Source organism: Megalobrama amblycephala, linkage group LG11 (genome assembly GCF_018812025.1).
Source record: "Megalobrama amblycephala isolate DHTTF-2021 linkage group LG11, ASM1881202v1, whole genome shotgun sequence".
Taxonomy (NCBI): Eukaryota; Metazoa; Chordata; class Actinopteri; order Cypriniformes; family Xenocyprididae; genus Megalobrama; species Megalobrama amblycephala.
Window position 1 is genome coordinate 9,099,525 of NC_063054.1, and position 14,687 is coordinate 9,114,211.

The following is a 14,687-nucleotide window of genomic DNA, read 5'->3' on the forward strand; positions in this document are numbered from 1 at the left end:
CACACTCTAGACACGCCCCATCGCACACTGACCAATCGCTGCTTGCTCTATATCGTCCTTCTGTAAAATCACTCCGGGTGGAAAGTGGAAAACATGTGAGAGAGAGTCATCACATGTCAACGACTGCAGTATAGAAATACTTTCATCAGTATTATTTACCCATTAAATATCTTAGTAAAGTTTATCAGCCTGCAAAAAGTTATAATTCATCAGTTAAATCTGAAAAGAGCTTAATTGAGCGGGGGTTTGAGGAACCGATCCATAAGCATGAGCTTATTGCCTCGCACCGCTGAGGAGTTCAGTTCAGCGGACTACTGGGAGCGCTTTTTCCGCAAGAGAGGAGAAAAGGCTTTCGAGTGGTACGGAGACTACAACTCGCTCTGCGGTGTGCTGCATAAATACATTAAACCTCGTGATAAGGTAACTATGATTTCAATAACTCTTATGCTCTCGTGTCAAGTTGACAAAGACAAACTCAAACTCATTTGATGTCATATGAAATATACAATATAATACCGTTCAAATGGTAATTTGGGGTCAGTAAGATATGTAACCTTTTAAAAGAAATTAATACTTTTGCTCAGTAAGGATGCATTAATGTGATCAAAAGTCTCAGTGATATTACAAAAGATTTAGTATCTATTTAACGTGATATCTATTCAAATAAATGCTGTTCTTTTGAACTTTATGTTCATCAAAGAATCCTGAAAAAAAAAAAAAAAATGTATCACTGTTTCCACAAACATATTAAGCAGCATGACTGTTTTTAACATAAATCATAATAAGAAATGATTCCAGAGCAGCAAATCAGCATATTAGAATGATTATAAGCTATAACAGGCTTTAAAATAATAAACATAGAAACAGAAAACATTTGGTAAGCAGGCTTCAAGCTTACAAATTATGTAAAAGTGCTATAAAAGTATTATAAAAGTGGTTCTTAAAAGTTTCATGATAGCTTTATGTGATGTACAGACCAAAGTTTAAAGGGTTAGTTCATTAAAAAATGAAATTTCTGTCATTAATTACTCACCCTCATATTGTTCCAAACCCCCAAACCTTCGTTCATCTTCGGGGCAAAGTGGCAAAGTGTGGTTTTTGGATGATAACAGCATAAATCCTTATCATTTTTAGTGCAAATACATTAAAGTAACTTGACATTATCATAGAAGACCAGCAATATTAATTTTCATTTTGATTACATAATAATGGCAATATATGTCAAAGTCAGATATGCCCCTTTGCCAGCTGTGATGCCTGGTTACTAGTTTAAACTTGGCCCAGGTTTGTAAAAGATTTTTGGGTTGGCACACCTTAAAGGGATAGTTCACCCAAAAATGAAATTCTGTCATAATTTACTCACCCTCAGGTTGTTCCAAACCCTAAAAAATGTCTGTAAAAGTTTGTAACCAGGCCGCTTTGGGGCACCATTGACTTCCATAGTAGGAAAAAAAATTACTATGGAAGTCAATGTTGCCCCAAAACTGTTCAGTTTCTGACATTCTTTAAAATATCTTCCTTGGTGTTCAACAGAACAAAAAAAAATGTATACAGGTTTGGAAGAACCATTAATACCATTAAAGTTTTGCATGCCATTAATAATGAGAAACACAAACAGTAGATGATATAACTGTAATACAGAGGGTGAATAAATGAAAACAGAATTTTCATTTTTGGGTGAACTATCCCTTTAATAGCTTCAACAATTGCTTGCCAATTAAGTTTAGAATACAATGAACCAATTAGAACCCAGTTTAGGTCAGATAGCTGCTAATGGTGGATATTTTGATGAATTGAAAATTAAAATTTTTTCTATGTATAAACTGTTTATATAATTAAATATGTTTTCGTAGTTTGTGTTGTCCGTTATCGGTGCAAAATTATCACAAATTAAAAAGGATTCATGCCAGTATTGTCCAAAACCCCACTTTTCTAGGGTGTTTCCAAACTTTTGGAGGGCAGTGTATATTTTTGATTAAAACCGAGAGGTTTCTGATCTCCCTAAAGACAGCAATGTCATAACCAATTTCAAGGCCCAGAAAGGTACTAAAGACATTGTTAAAATAGTCAACGTGACTACAGTGGTTCAACCTTAATGTTATGAAGTGACGAGAATACTTTTTGTGCGCAAAAAGAAAACAAAAATAACTACTTTATTCAATCATTTCTTCTCGTCATTCTCCTACCCTGTTCACGTAGTAAACACAGTGTAGCACTTCCATGTTCTACTTCAGAATGCCGGCTCGTTATTGGCCGACGCTGTTCACATGAGCACCACAACACATGCGTGTGATGCTGACGCAGGAGCCGGCCAATAATGAGCCGCCGTACTGACGTTGAACTCGGAAGCGCCGCACTGTGTTTACTATAGGAACAGGGTAGGAGAATGACATTGAAGAGAAGAAATTATTAATTTGTGTTCTGAACATAAACAAAGGTCATACGGGTTTGGAATGACATGAGGGTGAGTAATTAATGACAGAAATTAAATTTTTGTGTGAACTAACCCTTTAAGTCAGTTAAAACTGGAATAACTGATTCATTGTAAAGGTCTGGCTCTAAAGAATGATTCTCTACTTCTTTCACACTTTCAAACATGCTAAGAAAAGCTGTGTCACAGATATCAATATGTTTGGTAAATAATGACTGAACTTTTTACCTAAATAAAAAAGCAGTGCAGTTTTTATGATCCCACTTTATGAAATAATACACAGTAAAATCTTCAGAGTTAAATCAACTCTGCTCAGAGTACATATGGCCCCTCTCTAAATAGTGTTAAAATAACACCAAAGCAGAGTTAAAGTTAATGAGATAATTAAGCGATTAATTAAGTGATGATTGTGCATTAGTGATGAACACCTGCTGTTAACAAGCAGAATCACTGAAGAAAAGAGAAACTCAAAACTTCAGTCACAGCCTTATTAATTGCTTAATTATCTCATTAACTTTAACTCTGCTTTAGTGTTACATTAACACTATTTAGAGAGGGACCATATGTACTCTGAGCAGAGTTGATTTTACTCTGTAATAATAATCAACAACATCTTGTAGGTTGTACAAGTGTTATGTAAACTTCTAAGTAGAATTGTAACTGTTGTTCTGCAGGTGTTGGTGGTGGGCTGTGGGAACTCTGAACTGAGCGAACAGCTCTATGATGTTGGCTACCATCAGCTAACCAACATTGACATCAGCGAGACGGTGGTGTCTCACATGAACCAGCGGAACGCAGAGCGCCGTCCTGACCTGACCTTCCAGCAGGTGGATGCCACCCAGACAGGCTTTGAGAGCGGGAGCTTTCAGGCGGCCCTGGATAAGGGCACGCTTGATGCCATGGCTTCAGAAGAGGACGGTGCTCTTGCAGGCAGGATGCTTGCAGAAGTTGGCAGAGTTTTGAGTGTTGGGGGCCGATATGTGTGCGTGACATTAGCCCAGGAGCATGTCATAAAGCTGGCCGTGGAACATTTCGCCCAGGGCTGGGCTGTACGAATTCACTGTCTAAGTGGACAGCAGAACGAAGTGTCTGATTCCTCTTTCGCCCTTCCTGTTTTTGTTCTGGTCTGCACCAAATTCCGCCAAGCGCCTCCGTTTTCAGTGCTTGAGCTCTGTCAGGGAGAGGATGGCGCTCCGGTTAGACTCGTATCAGTACCGGAGCTGTTGTCTGCTGTGAAGGAGAGGCAGGCCTACAATCTAATGCTGCATAAGCTCAGAGGTGGAACAGATGCTAGCAGCACACCGTCCCTCACACTGTGCCATGCAGCCACTGGCCGGCCGCGATACACTCTGACAGTACAGGACAGTCTGCCTTCTGCCAAGCTGCCACGGAGTAACTACTTTGCCATCTTTATTGGTGAGCATTTGATTCTTTTTTTTTTTTTTGCCTTTTTATTGTGATGATGATCACTGTCATAGGCCAAGTGTAACTACTTGTTTTACAGCGTGCAACAGTTGAGTTCTGGAAGTAAAAATCCCATATTAATATTATTTGAATTGTTTTTTTTAATTAGAACTGGTTTGATGAAAACTTAAACTGTTAAAGACAGACCTACTGTGAGCTACAATTGTGTTTAACAGCAGAGTTTATAGTGGACAAACTACATTGCCCATGGTTCTGCAAGGAAATCTCCATGAATCAGAGAATCAAAACAAGCAAATCACATCAAAAAACTCTTGTGCCTGCTCACTCTTATTAAGCACTGTGAAGGACATAGTCAGTTTCCCTATCAAATTTCTTAAAGGGGACCTATTATGCCCTTTTTTTTCAAGATGTAATTTAAGTCTCAGGGGACCCCAAAATGTGTCAGCTCAAAATACCCCACAGATCATTATTATATCATGTTGTAAATGCCCATTTTTGAGTGCATGCAAAAATGCAGTTTTCGTGCATGTATCTTTAAATGCAAATGAGCTGCTGCTCCCCACCCCGCTTTCCAGGAAAGCACTTCCTTCAACAGCTCCTACATGCATCGGATACTCTGCTAAATTCTAACAAGACAAGATCTGGATGGTTTTGATTATCATCTATATCACAATCACACTCACAGTCATTGCAGACTTCTTCATCATGGAAGTGATCAAAAACGTTTTAAAGCTATATCAGTTTAAACTTGTAATTTATCGTTATCTGAAGCACACGCCCAGAAAGCTGGCTGTCAGACGGCACGTCCCGTGAGTATTAAACTAACTTCTCTTTCACGTTTTAAGTCTCGTTTTCACCAAAATTACCTGGAACAATTTGTCCCAGGAACTTTCCCCCCCCATGCTTGTTGCTGTCTGCATTTCTATTGCGGTCTAAAGTACCGTGAAGATTAGTCCGGTGACATAGGACTGTGTCCGACTTTCCAGTTCCCACTGTATTTTGTTCTCCTTAATAAAGCCTGAACCTCGTTGCTGGTCCATCAGTCATATTTTTTAAACTCCATTGTTGATTCGAATAGCAAAAAACTCTTATTGCACGCACCACAACAAACTTTTAAATATGGTGGATGAAATAAAATGCTCCTTGAGTCAACCAATCAGCATGTTCAGTGCCCAAGTCCCACCCCCGAAAGTTCCTGAACTTTGAAAAAGTACTACCTCGTGAGCAGGGACTTTCTTAGGGGGTAATTTTTACCCGGAACTTTATTTAGACCCTGGTTCCTAGGTTGAAACACACTGAGTACCACCCCAAAATCCCTAGTTCCTGGGGAAAGTTCCTGCGGTGGAAACGGGGCTACATTGTGTTTAAACTGTCAAATGCACACAATGTTATGTCAAAAACAAAAAAGGTTTTGTCTGTGAACATAAACAGCAGGGACAGAAATCGCATGTGTATATTAGATATGTTGCGCATTCCCTTCAAAAATTAAATGAATCCACTGCGTCTTCAGCGACTTAGATGCCAGGAGTAAATGAAGACTGTAATGTTCACATCCAACAACAAAACACCTCAAGACATACCAGACATTCTTGTCGCTACAGCTGCTTTGGCATCGAGACAATGGTGGACAGTGTACAACTCGCTCAGGGTGGAAACTATGCTAATACGGCAGAGTCCGTCAGCAGTCATGGGCGGGGCCTGTACAATGTGACATCACATTATACAAAAAAAATAGCTTGTTCTATAAGACTTTTGAGTTTTTTTGAATTTTGCATAATATGTCCCCTTTAAATATTTGTATGCATATTTTGCAATAAATGTAAAATATATTGTTTAATTGTCTGTTCAATCAATATCTTTAAATCAATAGTTTTAGATTCCTCTGTAATTTTTAATTTGATTGACATTTGCAGTGCTTTATGAGATTGTACTGAGATTTTACTTTTTGTGCTTCTTTCCCTCATTAAATTTGTTGAGTACACAATCTTGTGTACTTTTGTCCAATTTTCAAATACTTTTTTGCTTCAAATCAAAGAATCAAAGTTTGTATTGTTGTGATTCACCTTGTAGCTGGTTGGTTCATGGCTTTTAATTCTTAAATGAAAACTTTTTTTAAAATCCCCATGGGAAAAATACTTTCCTACCATGGCCGTTCAATAACATATTGGAGTATATAAATTATTTTTTTTTAATTACATTTTTTATTTTTAGTTCCTCAGGGCCGTGAGTCTGATTGGTTGTATGGCTCAGCTGAAGGTCGGACTCAGCTAGCGTCCAGTGCAAAATTCAGACGCCTGGTCATTGTGGCAATGCATCGAGATCAGGAGTATGAGGACATGCAAGCGGTCCAATCAGAGCTATCTCCAATGGTGATGGAACTCGCTCCTCCTGGAATGCCAGCCAATCAGCAGGTGCACGAGAATAACATGCAACTGTATTGCTTTTTATCTTGTCTTCATTCCTCATTCATGCACTTTCTCTTTCACACTTCCTCTGGTAAAGGTGCCGTTCCTGTCTGTGGGAGGAGATCTGGGGTGGAGGGAGGTCATTGGACGAGGGCTCAGTGCTTTGACTGGAGAGTACTCTGTGGAGGATGTGAGAGGAGAGGATGGCCACCTCTATCGCAGGCTGATCTTTATGAACAATTCCCAGCTGGTACAGTCAGAGAGCAGACTCCGGTCCGCCTCAACAGGTGCAGGTACAGAATACCTGGATGCTGAATACAGCTGTGTTTGAATTCTGCAATGTTTACAGAAAAGCAAAAGACTTATATCAGTGTTTTGTCTCTTTTGCCAGCTTCTTCAACTCATAAAAAGAAGAACAAGAAAAAGGCCAAACCGTCTGTTTCTGAAGCCCCTGCTTCAATGGAAGCTAAAGATCGCAGCGTGGACAGGGGTTTTCTCTGCTGTACACATCATGAAGTCATGGTTGCAGGTTTAGCAATGCTTGGATCAGATGCAATCAGTAATAAAGGTAAGTGTGCTAACATTAAAGAGCTTAGAAAAAGTTTGAAGCATTTACATGTGGAAGGGTTTGTATTGTTTATGTTTTTTAATGTTAAAGGGGAACTATTCATTTTTGCAAAATTCACTTTTATATATTGTTTGAACGTCATCATAGGGAGAAGCCCCGCCCACAAACGATGACAATCTGCCCAATTAGAATAGACACAGCCCTGAGTGAGAAGCACAGAGTCCGCCATTTCTGTATCGTCACTGTAGCAGATACATGTCTGCACCAAAGAGGCATTACAAGTGTTGTGTTTTGGGATGTACCAATGAACATTAGAGTCTCTATAGTCTCCCACCATCTGAGTCACTGAGGACATCGTGGTTAAATTACTTTCTTTGGGACATTTCCTTCAAAAATTAAAAGTCTTGTACGTTTTGGACTGCTTCACAAACAAGGGTCTGTTCAACTCTGGATTTTCACAAAGGTTGATTCTGAAAGATGCGTCAATACCAACGCCTTTTGCTCAGACTTCATATCCAGAACTGATGCTGCCCTAATTGTTGTAAACTAGGGCTGGGATGATACATCGATTTAAACGCTCATGAAGAATACTGCTGGAGAGCACTTCTGCGTTCAGCTAAGTGGTTAAATATACTTGCACCTCAGCTCAGAATGCTTTTATGATGCGAGATTTGTAATTCGCTTGAACCTTTTCGAACTTTCTGAATGATTATTTTAGGTTTAAGTGGTGTGTGTAAAGGAACTGGAAGCAGGCAGTGTACGAGTGTTTCTAAAGCACGTATTTTAGTGCCATCTGCTGTTTAAAAGAAGCTCAGAATTGATTCGAGAGAGAATCGCGATACATCGGAAAATATCAGAATCGCTCCAGATTCTTTGTATCACGAATCAAGATTCGATATATTGTCCCAGCCCTATTGCAAACGAGTTTTCTAGTTAAAAACTGCACATGAATGCCCTTTCTGACATTTTTGGTGCGTAAGATTGTCCTGTTTTGTTGTTGCCGGTATGCTGAAAAATGAGTTCTTGAAACCCTCTTCTGGAAAGGGGGCCAGGAGCAACAGCTCATTTGCATTTAAAGGGACACACACAAAAATGGTGCGTTTTTGCTCACACCCAAAAAGTGGCAATTTTACCATGCTATAATACATGATCTGTGGGTATTTTGAGCTAAAACATCAAATACACACTCTGAGGACATCAGAGACTTATTACATCGTAAAAAGGGGGATAATACGTCCCCTTTAAAATATTTTGTTATATCCTGGCTAATTATACAGACAACAATATAAGTCCTGAAGTAGACTCTACCATTCAAAAGTTTGTGGTCAATAAGAATTTTCAATGTTTTTGAAAGAAGTCTAACCAAGGCTGCATGTATTTGATCAAAAATACTGTAAAAACAGTAATATTGTGAAATATTATTACAATTGAAAATAACTGTTTTCTATTTGAATATATTTTAAAATGTAATTTATTCCTGTGATCAAAGCTGAATTTTCAGCATCATTACTCCAGTCCTCAGTGTCACATGATCCTTTAGAAATCATTCTGATATGCTGATTTGCTTCTCAAGAAACTGCACTTATTATAATCAATGTTAAAAACAGTTGTGCTGCTTATTATTATAATATTAATTAATTAAGTTAAAATTATTAATTTCTTTAAGAGTTTTAACTTTTTTTATTGAGCACAGTAGAAAGTTTGGAAGAATTGTTATGCAGCTTTTGTCAATGAATGATGGTTCATGGTGACCAGGGGCTATCAAAAACAACAAAACACCAAAAATAAATAAAATAATCATTATTTTTAAAATAAAAGTACTCCACAAGACAAGTGTGTTATATTGTACGTTTAGAGGAAAAGACTGAAAATGTCACTGTTCACCGATAAGGTGAAAGGACCCCAGCACTGCACATTTTGTATGTTGCCCTTATCCTACTTCAGGTCTTGCAGTCTCTACTAATGAGCTGATGAGTTGAATCAGGTGTGTTAGATGAGAGAGTCATTCAAATTGTGCAGTGCTGGGGGTCCTCCAGGACAGGTTTGGGAACCTCAGGTCTAGCCTATATCAAGAATTCACAGAATGGCACAGCATGTTTGGTTACTACAGTACGTATGTGAGAACCAATGCTGTTTTCCCATAAATTGAACGTCAGATAGATGTGAGTTTTGGTAAGTGATAACTAGTAAATTTTGGTCTGTTCCTCACACAAAGCTCTCGTATGAATTCAGAACACTGAAATAAAGCTCATGAATCACATGAACCGCTATTATGGTGCTGAATGTCAATCCCCCTCAACGATATGCATAATTCACAAAAAAATCTGTTCTTATTAATCTGTCATGTTCTCCAACAGATCACCCAGTGTCCGTGTTGCTGGTGGGACTAGGTGGCGGGGGTCTGCCCCAGTTTCTTCATGACTTTGTGGCTTGTGCACGTGTGGAAGTGGTTGAACTGGACCCAGCAGTGCTGGAAGTGGCTCAGACCTGGTTTGGATTTCAGACCGACAAGAGGCTGAATGTTATACTGGGAGACGGACTGGAGCACATCAAAACACTGGAGAGTCAGGGTGAGAGAACATCTAGACTCCTAATTCTAAACCTTTTTCACTCAAAGGCCCCCTGTTGTCCACAACAATATTCAAAGGCCCCATGACGACTTTTCCAGTTTTTGGTGACTGAATAAGGATTAAAAACAAGAATATTTTGTACTCACAATTTCTACCTGATAAAATATTTTGGTAACTTTACAATAAAATTTCATTTGTTAGCATTTGTTAGTATTCATTAACTGTCAATGAATAATATTTCAACAGCATTTATTAATATTAGTTAATCTCAGCATTTACTAATACAATTTTAAGTTTTAAGTGTTAACATTAGTTGCATTGTGAACTAAAATGATCATGAACATTTTGAACATGAACAGTGTTCATGCATTAAATAATGTTAACATAAAACCTTATTGTAAAGTGTTAGTGATGTTTTAGAGATTGGCATAACTATAAAATGTATATTTATTGTAAAATAGTTCATGGTGTTTTAAGATTTTATTCATTTATTTTTTTCCAGGGCTTTGTCATATATTCAGGTGTTTGGGAATCTTGAATTCTGACATCCAGTTTTGGATTTTAATATTTTAGTGAATAAAAATGTCTAATCTAATGTATAAAATGTTTAATTTAATGAATTCTAAATGAACTCCTGTATATGCTTCTTTATGTGTCAGTCGATTGGTCATCTATTTTATGGAGAAGAGATGGAGGTGGATTCGTGTGTTTTATCTGCGTTTCAGCAGACAAACCTGTTCCCTTTTAAAATATATTAAAATTGTCTGCATTTTTTATAGGGGGACATTCTTTTGATGTCATCATGTTTGACGTTGACAGCAAAGACACCACCCTGGGCATGAGCTGCCCTCCTCCTGCCTTTGTAGAAACATCACTTCTGAAGAAAGTTTACAGCTTATTAACCCCTCGAGGTAAGCACTTAAAGGATAGTTTACCCCAAAATGAAAATTATCCCATGATTTACTCACTCTCAAGCCATCCTAGGTGCATATGACTATCTTCTCTCAGACAAACACAATCAGAGTTATATTAAAAAATATCCTGGCTCTTCCAAGCTTTATAATGGGAGTGAATGGCGCTCATGATTTTGAAGCGCCAAAAAGTGCATCCATCCAGTATCCATATACGGTAACACTTTATTTTAGGGTCTTTTAACTAGTTGCTTATTAGCATGCATATTACTAGAATAATTACTGTTTATTATTACTTATTAAGCACATATTAATGCCTTATTCTGCATGACATTCTACATTCTTAGTCCTACCCAATACCTAAACTTAACAACTACCTTACTAACTGTTAATAAGCAGTAAATTAGGAGTTTATTGAGGGAAAAGTTGTAGTTAATAGTTTATATGTGTTCCCTATACTAAAGTGTTACCAAATATCCATATTAAAAACTTATAAAAAACTATAATAACTAGCTTCTGGCAATGAGTTATGGCAGAAGAGTGACCTCTGATCCGACGTATGACTTATTGACGAACGCCGAAGTGCAGAGGATAGAGCAAAACAAAAAAAAATGAGATTTTTTTAAAATAGAAATGTTAGAGGTTTTCAATGCAAGAGTAGATGATAGCGAGAGGCATCTACTCTCACCTACTCCTATGTCATACGTCGGGCCAGAGGTCACTCTTTCACTATAACTCGATGTGTATGGCCATTTGCCGGGAGCTAGTTATTATAGTTTATAACGTTTTAAATATGGATATTTTTCTTACAAAATAATGAGAGCCATTCACTACCATTATAAACTATATTTTTTTATATACCTGAAAGAAGATAGTCATATACACCTAGGATGGCTTGAGGGTGAGTAAATCATGGGATAATTTTTCATTTTTGGGTGAACTAACCCCTTAAAACAAGTTTTGAAAAGTTGAGATAGTTGTAAAATATACATTTGTGTCATAATAAGTGGTCATTTTCCATGATCAATCTTACTTTTCCCCTCCCACAGGAGTGTTTATGTTGAACCTAGTGTGTCGTGACTCGGCTCTCAGGAAGTCCGTTCTTGAGCGTGTTCAAGCCGTGTTCCCGTGTGTGTTCTCTCGTGGAATCGAGGGTGAAGTCAACGAGGTGCTACTGTGTTGCAGAAGTGAAGGAGAGGGACACAAACCTCACGCCGTTCCACAAACATTACAGCAGACGGCAAAAGACCTACAGAAGACACTACGTGCAAACACCCAGACTGCACCATGTGTACCTCAAATAGACATTACTGCAATGCTGAATGACCTGAAAGTCATCTAAAGATTGAGGAAAGGTGTGGAGAGAAATTAAAAATAATAAAATAAATGGTCAATTTCATCATTTTCAAGGTTAAGAAATTATTCTGGTCCCATTCTCATGTTGGCATATAGTCTGGTCCGTATTGCAGATTATTGAAAAACAACAACAACAACAACAACAACACAAAATGTTTACTTAGGATGAGATCATCATAAAGTCACCATGGATTTTTTGCAGTATTTATTATAAATGATTTCTCTCTGCACATCATTTTTTTTTTTGAATTCATGTGTTCTCATAATCTTTAATCAAAATAACTTCTTGCATCGACATCCTTTCTCTGATGACGTGTTTTCTGGCGTGAGGGCGGGACAACCTGCCACTCACATGACATAACAGCCATACCAAACCACAATCATCCAACAAGCCCATCAATTCCCCACGGACAAAATCAAGTCCTGCCCTACATTTTTTTTCTTGTTTTTTTTTTTTCTTTTTTCTTCCAGCCCTTTGAAAGCAAATACACCAAAATACTACAGTAGTCAACATTTGAAGTGGATCAAAAAAGTTGTCCTAAGAAGAAGGTTGATGAAGGGTTTCGATCCACTTCAAATGTTGACTACTATATTTCAAATGTTTAAAAGTGTAATTTGTATATCAAAACTATATGAACTATTATCATTGATGATCTATATCTAAACAGAAAGACAAACATCAAACCCACACACACACACAAAATGCTTTTGGGTCAAAGTCTGTTTGCTGTCTTCACTTTCAGCGAAGAAGAATTGTAATGGTCCTGAAAGAGAAATAATAAAAATAATCATAAATCCATTGACGTTAAATATGTTTTTGTTTTGTTTTTTCTCATGAGATTGCCTTATAATAACATATCAGTTATGCTCATATAATATAATGTAATTCATAAAAATATGAATGAATACTGCTGTAAAGAGAAATTCACTAGTGTTCACTAGAAACAAACTATCTGGCAACCCTATAATGGCTGTGCAGTGTTATTTTTACTGGATGAGTCTACTGTACTGAAATGAGAGTGGATGCACCCTACAGTGGCATTCACTCACTGACCTATCAAGGGGTGGAAGGCCATACAAACTAAATTATAAATGCTTTACGGTATGTAAAGCTCTATACACAGCTCTAATCAGCTGTATTTATACCACTTATGTTTGTTGTGAAATTCTGGTGCTCCATATCTTCATTTCTGCTGCTCCATACTCCATACATCTTAACTGACAATTTCTAAAAAATTGTTTTTATATTTATGTAATGTTATAATAATTGTATGTTTCCCCCCGCAATTCAAATAGAGTAGTCACGTGTTAATTTTTGTTTTTATTTATTTAAGTTTTGACTTTAACGGAATAGACTCTTAAGATTAAGCGGTCACAACTGAGTTTTGCTTTTGTAAATATTATGAATTTACAGATGATTTAAGATTGTGAAAGGAAAAGGGGCAGGGTCGCAAGCACGCGCTGCGCGCCACTGCTGTTACTTTACGTCACTCTGCTTTTCTCCCCTTATCGCTGAATTCAGATATGTCTATTTTTGTTCCTCATACATTTGTGTGCATTAAATGACAAGCCAAAAAGCATACTTTTGAGTACCACCAAATCTGTATTTTTATATTCCTAGAGGAGTGGCGTCTGCGCGAGCACGCGCAAGCGCACTCAACGAAAAACGGTCAGTTGACTGTCAGGTTTCCACCACAAGTTGAGTTCAGGACAAATAAGTGATTGAAACAGGCGAGTTACTTTGAAGATCGGTTTCTTTAAATATCGCCTTATAGTTTCTTTCGGTTCGTCGTGTATAGAAAGGGGTCTGTGCTTTTAAGTTCAGTCACTGTTCATTTCTCACTATAGTGTCCCGGACACGAGCGCCGTTTCTCTGAATCGATCCGTCTGTCAGGACTAAACGCTCGGAAAAACGAATTTCAGGTAATTAAACTGCCTTTGATTTACTTTAACTAATTAGTATTCTCATTACATAAGGTTTGTAAAGAAGAAAAAAACTTTATATAATTTTAAGTAACGCAGTATTATTATTATAGTGGTTTTGTATGTCACCAATATTTGATTGTCTGGAAAACTGCGCTTATTTGAAGTTGGCAGATGGTTTCTCTCTCTCAATTTTATTTTATTTTATATATATATATATATATATATTTATTTTTTATTTTTATTTTTATTTTTTTTTCCCCCTATAACAAAGATTTGCTGAGCCCAGTGATTCGCGCGCCGCATCCTCGCGGCTCCGTAACCATGGGCAACCGGGGGATGGAGGAGCTCATCCCGCTGGTGAACCGCCTGCAGGACGCCTTCAGTGCCATCGGACAGAGCTGCGACCTGGACCTGCCGCAGATCGCGGTGGTCGGGGGTCAGAGCGCAGGCAAAAGCTCTGTCCTGGAAAATTTCGTGGGCAGGTATGACACCATCGTAACTGGATACTACAGTCTAGATAATGCTAATATTATTGGTCAAACCATGTGGGGTTTCAATAACAGGCCGATATTAATATCTGTGTAGTGGGTAGGTATCTGGGTGACCGAAGGATGATACAGAAATTTTAAAATCCTAACAACAGAAATGGACAAAAATATTAAATGGCCATGTGGACATGTATATATTAAAATTGACTGATTAATCAGCTAGTGATGTTGAATTGAGTCACTGAAGTGTGTAGCTGAAGCAGGTGCAGATGGTCAAGCGCTCATCTGTAGTCGGGAGCAGTCACTACCTCTTCCTCCATCTGTCTAATGGCCTGCCAAGCCAAAGTCCGTGAGCCATGCAGAATCTGAAGACTGAATTAATTTTCTCTGGACTATACAGATCATGAGCACAAGCTGGCGATCTGATATTAGAGAATTTAAGACCGTATTTAAATGATTTGAATGAGATAGAAACACTTATTTTTCTTATTTTTTTGAGATTCATTTGTGTAGTGTAGTAAGTATATATATATATATATATATATATATATATATATATATATATATATATATATATATACTGATTAGGCATAACATTATGAGCACC

At 37.7% G+C, this 14,687-nt stretch overlaps 2 protein-coding genes across 6 annotated transcripts in view; both read left to right on the top strand.

Annotated features, from left to right (window-relative positions):
• The first annotated feature begins 84 nt into the window (after positions 1-84).
• On the top strand, positions 85-12,476 carry mettl13 (methyltransferase 13, eEF1A lysine and N-terminal methyltransferase). Of its 2 annotated transcripts, none has more exons than XM_048208585.1 (8): positions 85-420; positions 3,106-3,847; positions 6,068-6,267; positions 6,359-6,548; positions 6,653-6,829; positions 9,187-9,399; positions 10,179-10,310; positions 11,360-12,476. In XM_048208585.1, the coding sequence occupies exons 1-8, from the start codon at positions 268-270 to the stop codon at positions 11,650-11,652; spliced, it is 2,100 nt and encodes a 699-aa protein (XP_048064542.1). In that variant the 5' UTR covers positions 85-267; the 3' UTR covers positions 11,653-12,476. The 2 variants fall into 2 exon arrangements, with proteins under 2 accessions (XP_048064542.1, XP_048064541.1); XM_048208584.1 differs by having other exon boundaries at positions 86-420; positions 6,359-6,554.
• Positions 12,477-13,168: 692 nt separating this feature from the next.
• The window catches only part of dnm3a (dynamin 3a), a 63,862-nt gene continuing 62,343 nt past the window's right edge, over positions 13,169-14,687 (top strand). For 2 of the 4 annotated variants that reach the window (XM_048208587.1, XM_048208592.1), the window contains exons 1-2: positions 13,170-13,589; positions 13,864-14,074. In XM_048208587.1, coding sequence (XP_048064544.1) covers positions 13,914-14,074 — 161 coding nt within the window. In that variant the 5' untranslated portion in view covers positions 13,170-13,589; positions 13,864-13,913. Of the gene's footprint in view, positions 13,590-13,863; positions 14,075-14,687 lie in introns of all 4 variants that reach the window. The other 2 variants (XM_048208589.1, XM_048208588.1) reach the window with 2 other exon arrangements.

Excerpts from the sequence above, each read along its gene's own strand:
- mettl13 (XM_048208584.1), top strand. The coding sequence starts at position 268 with ATGAGCTTATTGCCTCGCACCGCTGAGGAGTTCAGTTCAGCGGACTAC. Across the intron at positions 6,268-6,358 it reads GAATGCCAGCCAATCAGCAG|GTGCCGTTCCTGTCTGTGGG; the intron begins GTGCACGAGAAT and ends CCTCTGGTAAAG. Across the intron at positions 9,400-10,178 it reads CAAAACACTGGAGAGTCAGG|GGGGACATTCTTTTGATGTC; the intron begins GTGAGAGAACAT and ends CATTTTTTATAG.